Source organism: Pristiophorus japonicus, chromosome 22 (assembly GCF_044704955.1).
Source record: "Pristiophorus japonicus isolate sPriJap1 chromosome 22, sPriJap1.hap1, whole genome shotgun sequence".
Classification (NCBI taxonomy): Eukaryota; Metazoa; Chordata; class Chondrichthyes; family Pristiophoridae; genus Pristiophorus; species Pristiophorus japonicus.
Genome location: NC_091998.1, coordinates 14,781,672 through 14,805,298, shown reverse-complemented (window position 1 = coordinate 14,805,298; position 23,627 = coordinate 14,781,672). Strand labels below are relative to the sequence as shown.

At 42.9% G+C, this 23,627-nt stretch overlaps 1 protein-coding gene across 1 annotated transcript in view; it reads left to right on the top strand.

The window, feature by feature from the left end:
• LOC139234870 (very long chain fatty acid elongase 6-like) overlaps positions 1-23,627 on the top strand; it is a 179,936-nt gene that overhangs the window by 68,930 nt on the left and 87,379 nt on the right. Inside the window, exon 2 of the mRNA XM_070865667.1 lies at positions 16,900-17,026. Coding sequence (XP_070721768.1) covers positions 16,938-17,026 — 89 coding nt within the window. The 5' untranslated portion in view covers positions 16,900-16,937. The remainder of the gene's footprint in view (positions 1-16,899; positions 17,027-23,627) is intronic.

Sequence of the window (23,627 nt, the reverse complement as noted above, 5' to 3'; positions counted from 1 at the left end):
ATAACAGCCGTAACCTAAATAAAAAGGCAGGCAGTGATTTGCTGCCATTTAGCAGGCTTTCATTTATTCCAAGCAATTTTTCATTGTTGGAAATGGAAAAGAGTACAGGTTTTAAATTTGACCTCAATGATTCCACAACTGATCTATTGGAATACTATTGCACATTCACCAGAGTATGTGCTATTATTAACCACAATTGCCTCTTGATATAATTTTGAATGTTCTATCCTTCATTGAAATGAATGACAAGAGTCCATCATAATTCTGTTTTTCACTAAGTACTATTTTGAATTTTCCATTCTGAGAGCGCACTAAAAATATATAAGTGTACATAGACTGTTAACCTCATAACACCCATATGTAATAGCTGGAATTATTTTTGCAAAAGTTATTGTAGTTATAAGATTATGTTCCTGTCTTATTTCATACACACAAATTATATTTGCACAGCATTTTTGTAAAAAGAACAAGAGAGAAAAGAAAAGAAAGATTTGGATTTATATAGCACCTTTCACCGGATGTCTCAAAGCGCTTTACAGCCAATGAAGTACTTTTTGGAGTGTGGTCACTGTTGTAATGTAGGCCAGAAATGCAGTGAAGAAACTTGAAGCAAAACCACCACTCCAGAACAAGGTGCCATCAGATTGTTCTGCATCACAACCTAGAAAACAAAATCTGATGTTCAATAATGTTCACTGGATATTAAATAACAAAAATATTTTTAACCCTCCTCTGCCAGATAAGAATTAAAGTTTAAGAAGTTATTTTACAAATAGTTTAACTTTCTACAGCTACAAGCAGTCCATGCAACCTTGATGAAAAATCAGTGAAACGTGTGCAGTATTCAAGATTAAAATTCATACATTAAACCTTTATTTAAAACATCTACTTCTAACATTAACATTCTGAGGAGTGTCAGTTAGAAAGCACATAAAATTGATCTCTTTTAAAAATATTTATCATGAATTTAATTTTTCAGAAAGTTGAAACCCAAGTTTAGCATGCCAACCTTCATTGGAGTATTACAACATGGTTCAGGACAGCACTAGTTCTTATTGCACACCATTAGTAAATCGTTACTTTATTACAGTTAATTCATATGTAGAACGGAAGAAAGACTACCTGTTTTTTACTTAATGATAAATCATAATATATGACTACGGTGTAAAGGGGTTTATTTCATATTTCAAGCTCTGATAGTGTAATTGATGGTAAACATAAATGAATCCAAGCTATCCTGTAGTACTTGGCCTATTTACTTAATTGGCACTTACCGCCATCTCAAACCTACATTAGCAAACATGGAGAACTGTTAATATTGTTAAAGTATCATTGTGACTAGAAGTGCCATTTGCATTGGGTGGTAAAATTACCAACAATCTTAAAATTCTCTCGTCGGGGATTATAAAATAGTGTTCCCAAGGCAACTGTAACTGAGACTTTGGTTATTCAGAATTATGAGAGTTCTGATATGGCAAACTGATCTGTTTTTGAAACAGTAATTTCAAATTTTGTGTATGAAATTTCAGCATTCAAGCAATGTTATTGTTATACTTGCAGCTAAAAGCATTTACTTGCACCAATTTAACTTGGGAATTCATACACAGAAGAATTAAATTATCTTGCATTATTTCCAAACATTAAAGAAGTTAACAGTACAGGGAATAAAACAGTTTTCATTTTAATTGTGGAGAGAGCAAGGGAACTGACCTAGCAGTTAATACTACTAGATCAAATTATGCAATTTATACAGCTGCATAAATTGTGTGCCTCATTGTAGTTTGAGTGCTCTCGTTTTGCACAAAATGGTTGCTGTATTTGCAGACATAACAACTATCATTGTACTAAGTAACTAATTATGTTTGAAGTGCTTTGTAGCATTTCTGAGAGGTGTGATCAGGTGCTATATAAATACAAGTCTTTTATCATTCATTTGTAGGTGCTGCATTTCCAATGGACCATCTAACTTAATGGACAAATCCTGAAAACCAAAACCAATTCTACTGACTGTGTTAAGCAACAACTTGCATTTATATAGCGCCTTTAACGTAGTAAAATGTCCCAATGTGCTTCACGGGCGTAAGCAGACAAATATTGACACCCAAAAAAGGAGATTTTTTTTATTCGTTCATGGGATGTGGGTGTCGCTGGCAAGGCCAATATTTATTGCCCATCTCCAATTGCCCTTCTCTTCTTAGGCATTCCCTTGGAGTCAAGAATGACATGCTTCCACACTAAAACGGGTGGGTGGGGTGCTTGGGTTGTCGTGCTCTTGGGTGGTGAGCGGCGTTCTTGAACCGCTGCAGTCCGTGTGGTGAAGGTACTCACCACAGTGCTGTTAGGGAGGGAGTTCTGGGATTTTGACCCAGCGATGATGAACGAACGATGATATATTTCCAAATCAGGATGGTGTGTAACTTGGAGGGGAACTTGCAGATGATGATGTCCCCATGTGCCTGCCGCCCATGTCATTCTAGGTGGTAGAAGTCGAAGATTTGGGAGGTGCTGCCGAAGAAGCCTTGCCGAGTTGCTGAAATGCATCTTGTAGCTGGTACACACTGCAGCCATGCTGCGCTGGTGGTGGAGGAAATGAATGTTTAAGGTGGTGGATGGGGTGCCAATCAAGCAGGTTGCTTTGAACTGGATGGTGTCGAGCTTCTTGAGTGTTGTTGGAGCTGCACTCATCCAGGCAAGTGGAGAGTATTCCATCACACTCCTGACTTGTGCCTTGTAGATGTTGGAATGGTTTTGGGGAGTCAGGAGGCGAGAAATTTGCTGCAGAATACCCAGCCTCTGACCTGCTCTTGTGGCCACAGTATTTATGTGGCTGGTCAATGGTGACCCCCAGGATGTTGATGGTGGGGATTCGGCAATGGTAATGCCGTTAAATGTCATGGGGCGGTGGTTAGACTCTCGCTTGTTGGAGATAGTGTGTGGTGCGAATGTTACTTGCCACTTATCGCCGCAAACCTGAATGACGTCCAGATCTTGCTGCAATTGGGCACGGACTGCTCCATTATCTGAGGAGTTGCGAATGGAACTGAACACTGTGCAATCATCAGCGAACATCCCCACTTCTGACCTTATGATGAAGGGACGGCCAGTGATGAAGCAGCTGGAAATGGTTACGCATAGGACACTGCCCTGAGGAACTCCTGCAGCGATGTCTTGGAGCTGAGATGATTGACCTCCAACAAGCACAGCCATCTTTCTTTGTGCTTGGTGCGACTCCAGCCAGTGGAGAGTTTTCTCCCTAATTCCCATTGACTTCAATTTTGCTAGGGTTCCTTGATGCTACGCTCAGTCAAGTGCTGCCTTGATGTCAAGTGCAGTCACTCTTACCCAACCTCTTAAATTCAGCTCTTTTGTCCATGTTTGGACCAAAGCTGTAATAAGGTCTGGAACTGAGTGGTCCTGACAGAACCATGATGGGTGGCTTGGCTTGGTTAAAGAGGTAGGATTCAAGGAGGGTCTTGAAAGAGGAGAGAGAGGCGGAGAAGTTTCAGGAGAAAATTACGGAGCTTAGGGCTTAAATGACTTTGAGAGTATGGCCCCCAATGTTGGGTTGAAGGGGGTGGGGGATGCACAAAAGACCAGAGTTTGGGGAAATGCAGTATTCTTTGAGAGTTTTAGGGGTGGAGGAAGAGGTCACAGAGTAAGGGAAGGGTCAGGCCATGGAGCGATTTGAACATGAAATCTAGGGGTTGATGGACAGGGAACCAATGTAAATCAAGGTTTACAGGGGTGATGGATGAGCGAGACTTGGTGCGGGTTAGGATAGAGGCAGCAGAGTTATAGATGAGCTTAAGTTAATGGAGGGTGGAGGATGGGAGGCCGGGCAGCAAAGCATAGGAATAGTTGAGTCTGGAGGTAACAAAAGCAGAGATGAGGGTTTCAGCAGTAGATAAACTTAGACAGGGGCAGAGATGGGCAATGTTACGGAGGTGGAGATATTTACGGTGGAGAGGATATGGAGTCGGAAGCTCAGCTTCAAGGTCAAATAGGATGCCAAGGTTGCGAACAGCCTGGTTCAGCCTGCAACAATAGTCAGGGAGGGGGATGGAATAGATAGCGAAGGAACAGATTTTGTGCTGGGGGCTGAAGACAATGGCTTTGGTCTTCCCAATGTTTAATTGGAGGAAACTGTGGCTCATGTTGTACAAATAGTCTGACAACACAGGCAGTGAAGGGGTCAAGAGAAGTGATGGTGAGTTGGAGCTGGGTGTCATCAGAATACATGTGGAACCTGATGTCATGTCTTTGGATGTTATTGTGGAGAGGCAGATGAGAACTACGAGGGGGCTGAGGATAGATGCATGGGGGACTCTAGCGGTAATGGTGTCGTGGTGGCAAGCGAAGCCATTACGGGAGATTCTTTGAAGTGACTGGATAGGTAAGAGTTGAACCAGTCAGTCCCACTCAGCTAGACAGTGGAGGAGAGGCATTGCAGGAGGATGGTGTGCTCAAATTCTGTAGAGAGGTTGTGAAAGATGAAAAGGGATAGTGCACTATGGTCACAATCACAGAATGTCATTTGGTTAAGGTTGTTTCAGTGATAATTTGAGAGGTTCAAACATGGAGTTGCAGAAACGATGAACAGAGGTTTGAAGGTAACAAAATGTTTAAGTATTTTGGAGAGGAAAGAGAGGTTGGAGATGGGGTGCTAGCTTCCAAGGATAGAAAGGGCAAAGGTGGTTATTTTAAGGAGGGATGATGACTGCAAATTTGAAAGGGAGAGAGACAATGGGGTCAAGTTTCGGCCGCCCGCAAGAACGGTGCACATCGGAGAGGCCCGTCTAATTTATAGAACAAAAATTGCGCCGAATACTTACCTCATGATTCTCAGATAGCTGTAGACTCATTTCCACCTCAGCGCGGCGCAGCAGGAGCTGCTGGGGTGGAGCTACAGCCCTGCGCTGAAAACAGTGCCGGCAGCTGCGTGCATGCGCAGTAGCTCCCGGCGTCCTGTCTCCGGGGCGACGACCCTATCCCAGGCCGAAAGGACATCACCCCTATCCCCGGCTGAGTGGCCTGCACATCTTACCTCGGTGGTGGGGCCCGCCCGCGCAGCCTCTCACTGGGGGCGTGCCCCACCTGAAGAGTCGGCGGCGGCGGCAGCAGGGCATCGGCTGCGTGCGGGCCCTGCCCGAAGTCCTCAGCGGGGCCCGGCTTCTTCGTCGGCGGCGGGGCCCGCCCACCCGCATCTCGCTGGGGCGGGCCCCGCCCGAAGAGATGTCAGCAGCCCGGCATCGGCTGCTTGCGGGCCCCGCCCGAAGTCCTCGGCAGGGCCCGACATCGTCGTCATCTTCTCTCTCCCCCCATCTTCCTCTCTTCTCCCACCCCATCTTCTTCTCTTCTCCCCATCTCTTCTCCCCCATCTCTTCTCCCCCATCTTCTTCTCTTCTCCCCCATTTTCTTCTCTCCCCCCCACCTTCTTCTCTCCCCCCCATCTTCTTCTCTCCCCCATTTTCGTCTCTCCCCCCACCATCTTCTCCCTGGTGCTGCAGTAGGTGAGTAGAAATATTTTTTTATTTATTGAGTGATTCTTAATTTTTTTTTTAATTTTTAATTTATTTGGATTGATTTATTGGTTTATTTATTGATTTATGTATCATTTATTATTGATGATGGCTCTTTATTTGTAAAAGTGAAGTGTTTAATGTTTGTAAACCCCCCTCTTCCCCCACCCCGCTCCCCCACCCCATCTTTCGTTCCATACGCCTGATTTTCTAAGTGTAGGCAAGGTTTTTCTGAGCATACAAAAATCTACACTTACTCCATTCTAAGTTAATTTGGAGTAAGTTTTCGATGCCTAAACTTGCAAAACAGGCGTAAGTGGCCGGACACGCCCCCTTTTGAAAAAAAATCTGTTCTAAAATGAAACTGTTCTAACTGACTAGAACTGGAGCCAACTAAAGGCCGAGAATTGCAATTTCTAAGATACTCCATTCTAAAATAGTTGCTCCAAAAAAATAGGAGCAAGTCAGACTGAAACTTGACCCCAAAATGTGAGGAAAAGGAAGCGTATACAATGACAGCTGGTATGGGGGCCAGGAAGTGAAGTTGGGCACTCAGCACTTTAGTAGGAAGAGGGTTGAGCAAACATGAGGTGGTTCCCATGGACAAGATGAGCTTGGAGAGAGTGTGAGGAAAGATAGGAGAGAAGTGGAGAAAGATGCCAGTTCAGGGCTAGGGAAGGGGGAACCTTGGAGGGCAAGAGGGAGGGAGGGATGCAGCAGGGGCAGCTGAACAAATGGTCTCAATCTTAGTGACAAAGAAGTCCATGAGTTCCTTGCACTTATTGTTGGGCTAAAAACAGTGTTCCAAATACATGTTGATATTGGATTTAATAGAGAGAATGTAACTTAACAACCATTATTCCAGCCCCTTCACAAACCTTTCCAATGCCATATAGCCATTTAGGTGATCTTTGCAAATATTGACACACTGGGGAACTCCCTGTCTGTAATTCTGAAGAATAGTGTCAACTAGTAAAAGGAAGACACTGCTATCATTGCACAAAACTTTATTAGAGTACACCAACAGAAATACTGTGCTACTCAATATATATAAAAATGATCAAGGTGCAGTGCTCACCTTATGCTGAGGTCCAGACTGACAGAAATCTGATAACCTCGTAGACCACCCGTGTGTAAGAACATGAGAAATGGGAGCAGGAGTAGGCCATTTGGCCCCTCGAGCCTGCTCCGCCATTTAATAAGATCATGGCTGATCTGATCTTGGGCTCAGCTCCACTTCCCTGCCCTCTCCCCATAACCCTTCACTCCCTTATTGTTCAAAAATTTGTCTCTCTCCACCTTAAATATATTCAATGACCCAGCCTCCACAGCTCTCTGGGACAGAGATTTCCACAGATTTACGACCCTCTGAGAGAAGAAATTCCTCCTCATCTCTGTTCTAAATGGGCGACCTCTTATTCTTAAACTATGCCCCCTAGTTCTAGATTCCCCCACGAATGGAAACATCCTCTCTGCATCTACCTTGTTGAGTCCCCTCAGTATCTTATATGTTTCAATAAGATCCTTTCCCATTCTTCTAAACTCCACTGAGTATCGGCCCAACCTGCTCAACTTTTCTTCATAAGTCAACCCCTTCATCTCAGAAATTAACCGAGTGAACCTTCTCTGAACTCCTCCAATGCAAGTATATTCCTCCTTAAATAAGGAGACCAAAACTGTATGCAATCCTCTAGGTGTGGTCTCACCAATACCCTGTACAGTTGTAGCAGGACTTCCCTGCTTTTATACTGCATCTCTCTTGCAATAAAGGCCAACATTCCATTTGCCTTCCTGATTACTTGCTGTACCTACATACTAACTTTTTGTGTTTCATGCACAAGGACCTCCAGGTCACTCTGTACTGCAGCATTTTGTAATCTCTATTCATTTAAATAATAATTTGCTTGTTCATTTTTCCTGCCAAAGTGGATAATCTCACACTTTCTTACATTATACTCCATCTGTCAAATTTTTGCCCGCCCACTTAGCCTGTCTATATCCCTTTGCAGATTCTTTGTGTTCTCCTCACAACTTGCTTTCCCATCCATTTTTGTATCATCAGCAAATGTGGCTACATTGCACTTGGTCCCTTCATCCAAGTCATTAATATATATTATAAATAGTTGAGGCTACCACCGATCCCTGTGGTTACTGTTTACTGTTTGCCAACCAGAAAATGACCCATTTATTCCGACTAATTAATTAGCCAATCCTCTATCCATGCTAATATATTACCCCCAACCCCATGACCTTTTATCTTGTGCAGTAATCTTTTATGTGGTACCTTATCGAATGCCTTCTGGAAATCCAAATACAACACATTCACTGGTTCCCCCTTATCCACCCTGCTCGTTACATCCTCAAAGAATTCCAGGAAATTTGTCAAACGTGATTTCCCTTTCATAAAACCATGCTGACGGCTTGACTTTATTATGCTTTTCCAAATGTCCTGCTACTGCTTCCTTAAGAATGGACTCCAGCATTTTCCCAATGACAGACTTTTGGCTAACTGGTCTATAGTTTTCTGCTTTCTGTTCCCCTCCTTTTTTAAATAGGGGCATTACATTTTCAGTTTTCCAATCTGCTGGGCCATCTCCAAAATCCAGGGAATATTGGCAGATTGCAATCAATGCATCCACTATCTCTGTAGCCACTTATTTTAATACCCTAGGTGCAAGCCATCAGGTCCAGGGGACTTGCCCATCTTTAGTCCCATTATTTTACCGAGTACTTTTTCTTTAGTGATAGTGATTGTTTTAAGTTCCCCCCTCCCTATAGTCCTTTGATTATCTATTATTGGGATGTTTTTAAAGTCCTCTACCGTGGAGCTGAGGATGGATTCACTCTGGAGCATCCACGATGCTGAGAATGACGTGAGTTTTACGTGGAGTGAGTTGGTCTTACCGCAGGAGAAGGGTCCTCAGCCAGATAGCGAATGGAAGACCAACAGAAAGAGTAGTGCAAGGAAGGTAGTGCAGGGGTCCCCTGTGGTCATCCCCCTGCAAAACAGATACACCGCTTTGAGTACTGTTGGGGGGGATGACTCATCAGAGGAGGGCAGCAGCAGCCAAGTTCATGGCACCGTGGCTGGCTCTGCTGCACAGGAGGGCAGGAAAAAGAGTGGGAGCGCGATAGTGATAGGGGATTCAATGGTGAGGGGAATAGATAGGCGTTTCTGTGGCCGCAACCGAGACTCCAGGATGGTATGTTGCCTCCCTGGTGCAAGGGTCAAGGATGTCTCGGAGCAGGTGCAGGACATTCTGAAATGGGAGGGAGAACAGCCAGTTGTCGTGGTGCACATTGGTACCAACGACATAGGTAAAAAAAGGGATGAGGTCCTACGAAACGAATTTAAGGAACTAGCAGCTAAATTAAAAAGTAGGACCTCAAAAGTAGTAATTTCGGGATTGCTACCAGTGCCACGTGCTAGTCAGAGTAGGAATCGCAGGATAGCGCAGATGAATACGTGGCTTGAGCAGTGGTGCAGCAGGGAGGGATTCAAATTCCTGGGGCATTGGAACCGGTGGGACCAGTACAAACCGGACGGTCTGCACCTGGGCAGGACCGGAACCAATGTCCTAGGGGGAGTGTTTGCTAGTGCTGTTGGGGAGGAGTTAAACTAATATGGCAGGGGGATGGGAACCAATGCAGGGAGACAGAGGGAGACAAAAAGGAGGCAAAAGCAAAAGACAGAAAGGAGATGAGGAAAAGTGGAGGGCAGAGAAAACCAAGGCAAAGAACAAAAAGGGCTACTGTACAGCAAAATTCTAAAAGGACAAAGGGTGTTAAAAAAACAAGCCTGAAGGCTTTGTGTCTTAATGCAAGGAGTATCCGCAATAAGGTGGATGAATTAACTGTGCAAATAGATGTTAACAAATATGATGTGATTGGGATTACGGAGATGTGGCTCCAGGATGATCAGGGCTGGGAACTCAACATCCAGGGGTATTCAACATTCAGGAAGGATAGAATAAAAGGAAAAGGAGGTGGAGTAGCATTGCTGGTTAAAGAGGAGATTAATGCAATAGTTAGGAAAGACATTAGCTTGGATAATGTGGAATCTATATGGGTAGAGCTGCAGAACACCAAAGGGCAAAAAACGTTAGTGGGAGTTGTGTACAGACCTCCAAACAGAAGTAGTGATGTTGGGGAGGGCATCAAACAGGAAATTAGGGGTGCATGCAATAAAGGTGCAGCAGTTATAATGGGTGACTTTAATATGCACATAGATTGGGCTAGCCAAACTGGAAGCAATACGGTGGAGGAGGATTTCCTGGAGTGCATAAGGGATGGTTTTCTAGACCAATATGTCGAGGAACCAACTAGGGGGGAGGCCATCTTAGACTGGGTGTTGTGTAATGAGAGAGGATTAATTAGCAATCTCATTGTGCGAGGCCCCTTGGGGAAGAGTGACCATAATATGGTGGAATTCTGCATTAGGATGGAGAATGAAACAGTTAATTCAGAGACCATGGTCCAGAACTTAAAGAAGGGTAACTTTGAAGGTATGAGGCGTGAATTAGCTAAGATAGATTGGCAAATGATACTTAAGAGGTTGACTGTGGATGGGCAATGGCAGACATTTAGAGACCGCATGGATGAATTACAACAATTGTACATTCCTGTCTGGCGTAAAAATAAAAAAGGGAAGGTGGCTCAACCGTGGCTATCTAGGGAAATCAGGGATAGTATTAAAGCCAAGGAAGTGGCATACAAATTGGCCAGAAATAGCAGCGAACCCGGGGACTGGGAGAAATTTAGAACTCAGCAGAGGAGGACAAAGGGTTTGATTAGGGCAGGGAAAATGGAGTACGAGAAGAAGCTTGCAGGGAACATTAAGGCGGATTGCAAAAGTTTCTATAGGTATGTAAAGAGAAAAAGGTTAGTAAAGACAAACGTAGGTCCCCTGCAGTCAGAATCAGGGGAAGTCATAACGGGGAACAAAGAAATGGCAGACCAATTGAACAAGTACTTTGGTTCGGTATTCACTAAGGAGGACACAAACAACCTTCCAGATATAAAAGGGGTCAGAGGGTCTAGTAAGGAGGAGGAACTGAGGGAAATCTTTATTAGTCGGGAAATTGTGTTGGGGAAATTGATGGGATTGAAGGCCGATAAATCCCCAGGGCCTGATGGACTGCATCCCAGAGTACTTAAGGAGATGGCCTTGGAAATAGCGGATGCATTGACAGTCATTTTCCAACATTCCATTGACTCTGGATCAGTTCCTATGGAGTGGAGGGTAGCCAATGTAACCCCACTTTTTAAAAAAGGAGGGAGAGAGAAAACAGGGAATTATAGACCGGTCAGCCTGACCTCAGTAGTGGGTAAAATGATGGAATCAATTATTAAGGATGTCATAGCAGCGCATTTGGAAAATGGTGACATGATAGGTCCAAGTCAGCATGGATTTGTGAAAGGGAAATCATGCTTGACAAATCTTCTGGAATTTTTTGAGGATGTTTCCAGTAAAGTGGACAAAGGAGAACCAGTTGATGTGGTATATTTGGACTTTCAGAAGGCTTTCGACAAGGTCCCACACAAGAGATTAATGTGCAAAGTTAAAGCACATGGGATTGGGGGTAGTGTGCTGACGTGGATTGAGAACTGGTTGTCAGACAGGAAGCAAAGAGTAGGAGTAAATGGGTACTTTTCAGAATGGCAGGCAGTGACTAGTGGGGTACCGCAAGGTTCTGTGCTGGGACCCAAGCTGTTTACATTGTACATTAATGATTTAGATGAGGGGATTAAATGTAGTATCTCCAAATTTGCGGATGACACTAAGTTGGGTGGCAGTGTGAGCTGCGAGGAAGATGCTATGAGGCTGCAGAGTGACTTGGATAGGTTAGGTGAGTGGGCAAATGAATGGCAGATGAAGTATAATGTGGATAAATGTGAGGTTATCCACTTTGGTGGTAAAAACAGAGAGACAGACTATTATCTGAATGGTGACAGATTAGGAAAAGGGAAGGTGCAACGAGACCTGGGTGTCATGGTACATCAGTCATTGAAGGTTGGCATGCAGGTACAGCAGGCGGTTAAGAAAGCAAATGGCATGTTGGCCTTCATAGCGAGGGGATTTGAGTACAGGGGCAGGGAGGTGTTGCTACAGTTGTACAGGGCCTTGGTGAGGCCACACCTGGAGTATTGTGTACAGTTTTGGTCTCCTAACTTGAGGAAGGACATTCTTGCTATTGAGGGAGTGCAGCGAACGTTCACCAGACTGATTCCTGGGATGGTGGGACTGACCTATCAAGAAAGACTGGATCAACTGGGCTTGTATTCACTGGAGTTCAGAAGAATGAGAGGGGACCTCATAGAAATGTTTAAAATTCTGACGGGTTTAGACAGGTTAGATGCAGGAAGAATGTTCCCAATGTTGGGGAAGTCCAGAACCAGGGGTCACAGTCTAAGGATAAGGGGTAAGCCATTTAGGACCGAGATGAGGAGAAACTTCTTCACCCAGAGAGTGGTGAACCTGTGGAATTCTCTACCACAGAAAGTAGTTGAGGCCAATTCACTAAATATATTCAAAAGGGAGTTAAATGAAGTCCTTACTACTCGGGGGATCAAGGGGTATGGCGAGAAAGCAGGAAGGGGGTACTGAAGTTTCATGTTCAGCCATGAACTCATTGAATGGCGGTGCAGGCTAGAAGGGCTGAATGGCCTGCTCCTGCACCTATTTTCTATGTTTCTATGAAGACCGATATAAAGTGTTGTCCATTTCATTGTTCCCTATTATTAATTCCCCAATCTCATCCTTTAAGGGACCATCATTTACTTTAGCTACTCTCTTGCTTTTTATATACCTGTAGAAGCTCTTACTATCTGTTTTTATATTTCTTGCTAGTTTACTCTCATAATCCATCATCTCTCTATTTTTTTTTTAGTCTTCCTTTGCTGGTTTTTAAAAATTTCTAGCCTTCCACTAATCTTATATGCCATTGTTTTCAATTTGATACCATCCTTTATTTTCTTAGTTAGCCACGAATGGTTCTCCCTTCTCTTAAAGTCTTTTCTTCTCACTGGAACATATTTTTGTTGAGAGTTATGAAACATCTCCTTGAATGTCTGCCACTGCTCATCAACGGTCTTACACTTTAATCTATTTTCCCAGTCCACTTTAGCCAACTCTGCCTTCATACCTTTGTAATCACCTTTATTTAAGATCAGGACACTGGTCTGAGATACAACTTTCTCACCTTCCAACTGAATTTGAAATTCAACCATGCTATGATTACTCTTTCCTAGAGGATCCTTTACTATGAGATCAGTTATTAATCCTGTCTCATTACACAGTACCAGATCTAAGATAACCTGCTCCTTGGTTGGTTTCAGAAGGAAACCATCCTGGATACATAGAAACATAGAAAAATAGGTGCAGGAGTAGGCCATTCGGCCCTTCTAGCCTGCACTGCCATTCAATGAGTTCATGGCTGAACATGCAACTTCAGTACCCCCTTCCTGCTTTCTCGCCATACCCCTTGATCCCCCTAGTAGTAAGGACTTCATCTAACTCCCTTTTGAATATATTTAGTGAATTGGCCTCAACAACTTTCTGTGGTAGAGAATTCCACAGATTCACCACTCTCTGGGTGAAGAAGATTTTCCTCATCTCGGTCCTAAATGGCTTACCCCTTATCCTTAGACTGTGACCCCTGGTTCTGGACTTCCCCAACATTGGGAACATTCTTCCTGCATCTAACCTGTCTAAACCCGTCAGAATTTTAAACGTTTCTATGAGGTCCCCTCTCATTCTTCTGAACTCCAGTGAATACAAGCCCAGTTGATCCAGTCTTTCTTGATAGGTCAGTCCCACCATCCCGGGAATCAGTCTGGTGAACCTTCGCTGCACTCCCTCAATAGCAAGAATGTCTTTCCTCAAGTTAGGAGACCAAAACTGTACACAATACTCCAGGTGTGGCCTCACCAAGGCCCTGTACAACTGTAGCAACACCTCCCTGCCCCGTACTCAAATCCCCTCGCTATGAAGGCCAACATGCCATTTGCTTTCTTAACCGCCTGCTGTACCTGCATGCCAACCTTCAATGACTGATGTACCATGACACCCAGGTCTCGTTGCACCTCTCCTTTTCCTAATCTGTCACCATTCAGATAATAGTCTGTCTCTCTGTTTTTACCACCAAAGTGGATAACCTCACATTTATCCACATTATACTTCATCTGCCATGCATTTGCCCACTCACCTAACCTATCCAAGTCACTCTGCAGCCTCATAGTATCCTCCTCGCAGCTCACACTGCCACCCAACTTAGTATCATCCTCAAATTTGGAGATACTACATTTAATTCCCTCGTCTAAATCATTAATGTGCAGTGTAAACAGCTGAGGCCCCAGCACAGAACTTTGCGGTACCCCACTAGTCACTGCCTGCCATTCTGAAAAGTACCCATTTACTCCTACTCTTTGCTTCCTGTCTGACAACCAGTTCTCAATCCATGTCAGCACACTACCCCCAATCCCATGTGCTTTAACTTTGCACATTAATCTCTTGTTTGGGACCTTGTCGAAAGCCTTCTGAAAGTCCAAATATACCACACCGACTGGTTCTCCCTTGTCCACTCTACTGGAAACATCCTCAAAAAATTCCAGAAGATTTGTCAAGCATGATTTCCCTTTCACAAATCCATGCTGACTTGGACCTATCATGTCAGCTCTTTCCAAATGCGCTGCTATGACATCCTTAATAATTGATTCCATCATTTTACCCACTACTGAGGTCAGGCTGACCGGTCTATAATTCCCTGTTTTCTCTCTCCCTCCTTTTTTAAAAAGTGGGGTTACATTGGCTACCCTCCACTCGATAGGAACTGATCCAGAGTCAATGGAATGTTGGAAAATGAACTATGAACTCTTCCTCAAGGCTACCTTGGCCAATTTGATTTGTCCAATCAATATGAAGATTAAAATCGCCGATGATTATTGCCTTTCATGAACCACGAGTTTGAAAACTTGTGCAGTATCTGACATAGAATAATCCTTGGCAAGTTTAAATTTGCTTACGGTGACCTATGTGGGTCTATCAGACAGCCACTAACAAAGGATAGATTAACCACATACATATTAATCCAGTAAAAGTGGCATGCTATATACCTGGAACATCTCAAATCATATGTTTTGTCACAGTGTTGACTCTGTGGATAAATAACCTAATTGATTAATAAGAATACAGCAACAAACATTATACGAACATATGAAAATAACAGGCAGGAAAAGACCAGGTGATCCATGAAGCCTGGCCCACACTTATGATGGTTGGAGCATCATGATTAGATACATCCTACCTCCCTGCATCCCCCTACCCACAATGTGTGGAAGTTGGGCATTGTTGAATGATTGTGAGTTTTACGGTTTTTTACTTAATTCTAGTTTGGCCCAGTAAAACCTGACTATATTTTCAGTCTATAATATGTACTAAGCATTCAGAGCAGGGATAAATAACTAACATCTCCCAGATGCGTGCAGTTCTTTGTGGTTATTTATAACTGCACATTCACATGTTCCATCGCTATGTGAGAAATGCTGAATAAGGACAGCTGATTTCACAAGTTAATTGCCATGCTGGCACCACTGCTTCCTGAAACACAGGTCCACACAGCCAGTAACAATCTGAACATAATTTCTTGAACTTGCTAAGGCCAGTGACTGGAAAGATCCACTTTCTTTAAATCTGGTTCCCAGGAAATATAAAAGCAGATCGGTCACAAAAATTAAACAGGCAGCCTTACTTCTATGAGGGAGTGAGAGGAAAGAGCAGTAATAACAGATAGAAAGGGGAGAGAGGAGTAACAGCGTGTGGGGAGGGGATATGAGGGAAAGGGAGATTATTAGTCATTTTAGTACATGATTCAAGTATTTAGAGATTTTAGTTTCTTTGTGCTTTATTGTTTTTAACTGTACAATAAACATAGTCGATGATTTCATGTTAATTGTTTGTCTATAATGTATTATATCTTGCCCTATATTAACACAATGAGTTTGCGGTTCCCATTTTCAGACACTTGTCAAACATTTTCTCTGCCATTATAGCTCTGAATGTCTAATTCAAGGTAGTGATTTTTTATTAAATCCATGTCAATTTGTGTGAGATTCCTCATTACACAATCAATTTAAGTAAAATGTGTTCTAGTGATGACTTTTTAATATAAAATTCAAATACATTTCCGGGACGGGTATGTCTCCGAGGAATGTACAGTACACCGGGTGTGTGGAGAATGGAATAACACTGTTTGGAAAGAGTGTGCACCGTGTTTAATTTGCTGCCTACGCCCTGATTAAAAGATCAATTATGATTTTTTTTTAAATGCAATCGATTGATTGTACCTGCAGCAAAAATGGAATCATAGAACCCAGTTGTTGAATTTTCTCATTTTAAAAACGTTGACAGACGGTTAAAACATAAGCCTGCACATTAAAGCACGAAGTTGTGTCGGGTTTGTCAAATCTCATGTTTGGCGAAACACCCTAATTTTGCGGAAGATTAAAAAAAACGCTTCTGTGCGTCTCATTGTGGCTAAACTAGCGGGGTCCCATTCATTAACATAGAGTCATGATCAATTTATCTTCAAATCTCACCATAGGTTATAAAAAATAAACAGTATGCACTTTAGCAGTATTATCAGTGAGAAACGAAATAAGATTATTTGCATTCCGTCCTTGCAACAGGTAACTACTTTTGCAAAATTTGATTGAAAAAAAATCAGAAGCAGACAACGTAATCCGCAATGAGGGAGTGTTTTTTGTTTAAAAGAGGAGGGTGTTGATGCCATGAAGCCAGTGGGAGCAGCAGCAAGACCTGGCGTGTACCGCGTTGTCCTGATGCTAGCTCCGACCACAAGCAGCAAGAGCCAAGCCCCAAACAGCTCTGGGTGACAGGAGAGCAGTTTGGGCTTTGTGCGCGTGCGCAATTCCAGACATGTCAATCAGCCCTGCCTCGCCGTCTCAAACACGGGAGGGGGAGGGTGGGGTGTTGATCCCATCTCACTTAAAATTGCACAGGGGGGGGGGGAAAGCTGCCTGTCCACGGATTATTTTCTTTCCTAAAAAGAAAAACAATTCAATATGTTGAGACATTTGCACGAAGCGAATACAATGCGGGAAGGGATTTTTGTTTGGAGCTCCCTCTCCCTCCCCACCCCCCCTCACTGGAGAATGGTACGAGCGATCCGGGCTCCGTTCCGTGCAGCGCTCGCGGTGACCGGGGGCTGGGCGCTTGGAGACGGAGACGCGACGCTGCGCAGCGCCTCTGTCCTTTACTCTGCACCGCTCAAAGTCACCGCGGTGCTTTGCAACACATTCACACTCTCCCGCCTCCTGCTTTATTCCTTTAAAAGATATATTTTTAATTTTTTTTGTACAGTTGCATGCCCTGGGGAGGAAAACCAAAGAGCAGAGAGAATGAACATGTCAGTGATTTCTCTACAGGAGTATGAGTTTGAGAAACAGTTCGATGAAAGGGGAGCCATAGAATGGATGCAGGAGAACTGGTGAGTGGATGCAATGCATTGCAGGTGTGTAAAGCTACAGTCAAGCCCATAGCGCAGGGATGTATCATTTTATTTCAGATATATGCACAATAGATTGAAAATGCAGACTGGGTTTTGTTTTATCAATATTCATAGAAAGATGGGATCCATCTGCTTCTGAAGAGTGGGAGCAGTTGATGGTAGACTCATGAAGCTAATTGTATTTTTGCATTTTTAAAAAGCCTCCCTTGCAATTAAAGCTAAGGACTGTGACCTAATTTTATGTGACAGTGTACAGTAATCGGGGTGTAACCGTGCCTATCAGTGTAATGGGGTTGCAGGTGAACAGATTGGAATAGGGTGGATACAATTAACACAATGCAGACTGTGCCTAGATTAGACACAGTAAAAGCATTCATTACAGCAACAGCCAGTCCATATAATGATACTAATTGCTCCGCTCGTGTGATTCAGGACCCACTGATCTGAGAATGGCTGGCTTAGAATATTCTGTGTGTCATTAAGGAGAGCATCGATTGCTAACTTTCACTTTGTCTATAGACCTGTCAGATACACTTAAATCATATGCATGTTACTTGGGACCATAATTATCTCAAAACTCGACAATAAATTCATTACACTTACTGTGATCATTTGCAGCCTATATACTGAATACCAGAAACCTGCTCCAATGAATGTAAAGAATGATTGTCATCTTTAAAGTCAGACCAGGCCCATTGTGGCAAATGGTGTTCATTGACGCTGCATAACTAGTTTCGTATTTACAAGAGATTATGACATGTTATTAGCTAGACGTGTTTGCAATGGTAACTATGTACAATCTTTTGTCCTGTCTCCAACTACTTTGCAACCTAGTCGAACGTTGCTACAAACTGCTTTACTCAATAACCAAACTATGATATTAGTTTGAATACAGTACATATTTCATCTTGCACTAATCCATCCCATTAGAAACAACAGAAAATATTTTTTGTCTGCAGCTAAATAATATTACTGTTCAATTCCTGGCCAGTCATTAGGTCTAGTCATTAAATCTATTTGTGGACAAGATAATATCTAAGGCATGAGGAAACGACTACCTCGAGGTTACTGTGGGATACAGATAATCCGTAGGTGACCCTGATTTTGTAATCCACAAAAAGAAATCACAAGTGGGTTATGCAGTACAAATTTACAATGACAACCTCGGTTTATACCATGTTCACTTTGTATTACTTGTAACTTTTTTTCTTTCAATTGTCAATGGCAACACGTATGTTTTAACATGATATCAGCAGAAGACTTTTCCCGAACTCTCAAGTTCTGCTAAATTCGGTTGACATTGTGCGACCATAGAACTGCTTTTGCGTAACATTTAAGAGAAAGGACTATAAATCACCTGGTATCAAAAAATACTGTGATCCGAATGGGATCTGTTGTGAGCTTATAATTATAAATGGAATTTGTTTGCAGAGGCCCAAAGTATTGCATATTTTTACTCAAATGTGCCGTAGAGAATGAAACATGAGGAACTGTACATTTATTAATGATAGAATACTCAATATTGTAGTTCTGCCACCAACTATTTGCGAAACAGATTTAGTTAGAGTAACGCCTTCTGTGCACTGAATGCAACAAAGAATGCCTTTCCGATTTTACAGCACCAAGAGTACGGAGGAACAAAATCAAAATACTGCGGATGCTGGAAATCTGAACTAAAAACAGAAAATGTTGGCAATACTCAGCAGGTCAGGCAGCATCTATGGAGAGAGAAACCGAGTTAACATAGAAACATAGAAAATAGGTGCAGGAGTAGGCCATTCGGCCCTTCTAGCCTGCACCGCCATTCAATGAGTTCATGGCTGAACATTCAACTTCAGTACCCCATTCCTGCTTACTCGCCATACCCCTTGATCCCCCTAGTAGTAAGGATCTCATCTAACTCCTTTTTGAATATATTTAGTGAATTGGCCTCAACAACTTGCTGTGGTAGAGAATTCCACAAGTTCACCACTCTCTGGGTGAAGAAGTTCCTCCGCATCTCGGTCCTAAATGGCTTACCCCTTATCCTTAGACTGTGACCTCTGGTTCTGGACTTCCCCAACATTGGGAACATTCTTCCTGCATCTAACCTGTCTAACCCCGTCAGAATTTTAAATGTTTCTATGAGGTCCCCTCTCATTCTTCTGAACTCCAGTGAATACAAGCCCAGTTGATCCAGTCTTTCTTGATAGGTCAGTCCCGCCATCCCGGGAATCAGTCTGGTGAACCTTCGCTGCACTCACTCAATAGCAAGAATGTCCTTCCTCAGGTTAGGAGACCAAAACTGTGCACAATACTCCAGGTGTGGCCTCACCAATGCCCTGTACAACTGTAGCAACACCTCCCTGCCCCTGTACTCAAATCCCCTTGCTATGAAGGCCAACATGCCATTTGCTTTCTTAACCGCCTGCTGCACCTGCATGCCAACCTTCAATGACTGATGTACCATGACACCCAGGTCTCTCTGCACCTCCCCTTTTCCTAATCTGTCACCATTCAGATAATAGTCTGTCTCTCTGTTTTTACCACTAAAGTGGATAACCTCACATTTATCCACATTATACTTCATCTGCCATGCATTTGCCCACTCACCTAACCTATCCAAGTTGCTCTGCAGCCTCACAGCATCCTCCTCGCAGCTCACACTGCCACCCAACTTAGTGTCATCCGCAAATTTGGAGATACTACATTTAATCCCCTCATCTAAATCATTAATGTACAATGTAAACAGCTGGGGTCCCAGCACTGAACCTTGTGGTACCCCACTAGTCACTGCCTGCCATTCTGAAAAGTACCCATTTACTCCTACTCTTTGCTTCCTGTCTGACAACCAGTTCTCAATCCATGTCAGCACACTACCCCCAATCCCATGTGCTCTAACTTTGCACATCAATCTCTTGTGTGGGACCTTGTCGAACGCCTTCTGAAAGTCCAAATATACCACATCAATTGGTTCTCCCTTGTCCACTCTACTGGAAACATCCTCAAAAAATTCCAGAAGATTTGTCAAGCATGATTTCCTTTTCACAAATCCATGCTGACTTGGACCTATCATGTCACCTCTTTCCAAATGCACTGCTATGACATCCTTAATAATTGATTCCATCATTTTACCCACTACCGATGTCAGGCTGACCGGTCTATAATTCCCTGTTTTCTCTCTCCCTCCTTTTTTAAAAAGTGGGGTTACATTGGCTACCCTCCACTCGATAGGAACTGATCCAGAGTCAATGGAATGTTGGAAAATGACTGTCAATGCATCCACTATTTCCAAGGCCACCTCCTTTATTACTCTGGGATGCAGTCCATCAGGCCCTGGGGATTTATCGGCCTTCAATCCCATCAATTTCCCCAACACAATTTCCCAGCTAATAAGGATTTCCCTCAGTTCCTCCTCCTTACTAGACCCCCGACCCCTTTTATAACCGGAAGGTTGTTTGTGTCCTCTTTCATGAATACCGAACCAAAGTACTTGTTCAATTGGTCCGCCATTTCTTTGTTCCCCGTTATGACTTCCCCTGATTCTGACTGCAGGGGACCTACGTTTGTCTTTACTAACCTTTTTCTCTTTACATATCTATAGAAAGTTTTGCAATCCGCCTTAATGTTCCCTGCAAGCTTCTTCTCATACTCCATTTTCCCTGCCCGAATCAAACCCTTTGTCCTCCTCTGCTGAGTTCTAAATTTCTCCCAGTCCCCAGGTTCGCTGCTATTTCTGGCCAATTTGTATGCCACTTCCTTGGCTTTAATACTATCCCTGATTTCCCTTGATAGCCACGGTTGAGCCACCTTCCCTTTTTTATTTTTATGCCAGACAGGAATGTACAATTGTTGTACTTTATCCATGCGGTTTCTAAATGTCTGCCATTGCCCATCCACAGTCAACCCCTTAAGTATCATTCGCCAATCCATCCCAGCCAATTCACGCCTCATACCTTCAAAGTTAGCCTTCTTTAAGTTCTGGAGCATGGTCTCTGAATTAACTGTTTCATTCTCCATCCTAATGCAGAATTCCACCATATTATGGTCACTCTTCCCCAAGGGGCCTCGCACAACGAGATTGCTAATTAATCCTCTCTCATTACATAACACCCAGTCTAAGATGGCCTCCCCCCTAGTTGGTTCCTCGACATATTGGTCTAAAAAACCATCCCTTATGCACTCCAGGAAATCCTCCTCCACCGTATTGCTTCCAGTTTGGTTAGCCCAATCTATGTGCATATTAAAGTCACCCATTATAACTGCTGCACCTTTATTGCATGCACCCCTAATTTCCTGTTTGATGCCCTCCCGAACATCACTACTACTGTTTGGAGGTCTGTACACAACTCCCACTGACGTTTTTTGCCCTTTGGTGTTCTGTAGCTCTACCCATATAGATTCCACATCATCCAAGCTAATGTCCTTCCTAACTATTGCCTTAATCTCCTCCTTAACCAGCAATGCTACCCCACCTCCTTTTCCTTTTATTCTATCCTTCCTGAATGTTGAATACCCCTGGATGTTGAGTTCCCAGCCCTGATCATCCTGGAGCCACGTCTCCGTAATCCCAATCATATCATATTTGTTAACATCTATTTGCACAGTTAATTCATCCACCTTATTGCGGATACTCCTTGCATTAAGACACAAAGCCTTTAGGCTTGTTTTTTTAACACCCTCTGTCCTTTTAGAATTTTGCTGTACAATGGTCCTTTTTGTTCTTTGCCTTGGGTTCCTCATCTCCTTTCTGTGTTTTGCTTTTGCCTCCTTTTTGTTTCCCTCTATCTCCCTGCATTGGTTCCCATCCCCCTGCCATATTAGTTTAACTCCTCCCCAACAGCACTAGCAAACACTCCCCCGAGGACATTGGTTCCGATTCTGCCCAGGTGCAGACCGTCCGGATTGTACTGGTCCCACCTCCCCCAGAACCGGTTCCAATGCCCCAGGAATTTGAATCCCTCCCTGCTGCACTATTGCTCAAGCCACGTATTCATCTGAGCTATCCTGCGATTCCTACTCTGACTAGCACGTGGCACTGATAGCAATCCCGAGATTACTACTTTTGAGGTCCTACTTTTTAATTTAGCTCCTAACGTTCCAGGTCGATGATTTTTCATCAGAACTGGAAAATGTTTCAGATGTAACAGGTTTTAAGCAGGTACAGAGGGGATGAAAGAACAAAAGGGAAAGTCTGTGATGGGATGCAAGGCAAGAGAGATTAAATGACAAATGGTATGATAGTACAAAGCAAAAAGAGATGGTTATAGGACTGGTAAAGAAACAAAAGATGGGTCCAGAGGAGTTGTGAATGGTGATAACACAGTGTCATCACCAGCAGCTGCTGTCCGAAAAAATGAGGACAGAAGTTATGATCTGAAATTGTTGAAGTCAATGTCGGGAGTCTGGAGGAGATTGCTCTTCCTCTTCTCCCTCCATTAATGCTGCAATTGTTTAGGCTGCTGAGCTCCGGGAGATAACCCAGCCACAGGCTAAACACAAAGTAAAATGCTGCAGATCCTGGAAATCTGAAAACAAAAGCAGGATAAGGTGGAATTACTCAGCAAATCAGACAGCATCTGTGGGGAAACAGAAGTCAGATGACGTTTCAGGTCTTAAGCCCCTTCTTCAGGATCTGATAGTCATCTGACTTCTGTTTTTCCACAGTCCTGCTTGGGTATTTGCAGCTTTCTTTTTTGTTTTCAACTACAGGTTTTCAGGGAGCATGTGATCCAGTGATAATTCACTGCCATTAGCTAAACTAAGGTTGGGGCAGATTAGATTAGCAAATAGACGCTCATTTATTTAAATCCTAAAAATTATTTTTTGACTATTGTAAGGAGTGAGAATTATAGCATACAGTTCCTTTATCATTGGGAACCAAAAATATACATTATTGCTATTGTATTGTAATATCTAGGTTTTGATCATTTTACACAAGTTTTAAGAACCAAAAAACTATGGTCTTGAACTTTTGACACTTAGCAAGTAGGCATTCCAAACAATGGTTATATTTAGTAACCCTCATTTATCAGATTTTTGATTTGTACAGTGAAAAAAATTCTGTATATTAGTTAAAAGAAATGCATTGCTTGACTGCAAACGATCTTTGTCATGGAATGATATTTTATATAGTCTTAACTGCCCCAAATTTCTTCACCATTTTATGTCTTCAGTTATAATACATCCAAGTCTGGGAACCAATTACATTATTCCTTGTAAAGTTAAAAGCCAAAATCTGCTGTCTAATCTTTTATCTTTCTTCATTTTTGCCTTCGCCACAAAAAAAATGAATAGATTGGCACTCAAAACCAATGTGATGCCAACTGTATATCAAACACCAATTAGTGGAAATGATAATTTTGAAATGAAAAAACTCATCACGTGGTGCAAATGCTGTGAAATTATTTCTTACAAAAGAAATCTTGAAAATTAGATTTGCGCAGTGTGTAGTGCTTTTATCTGCTTTATCTGTAACTTGATTGCTGAATTGAAGTACATACCACTTTGTCTGGCACACAGTATGATTTGACTTAATAGTGTTGTGCTTAGAGGTAAAATAATCACAATTTCAGTCACAGTATCTTTCAACCTGTACAAA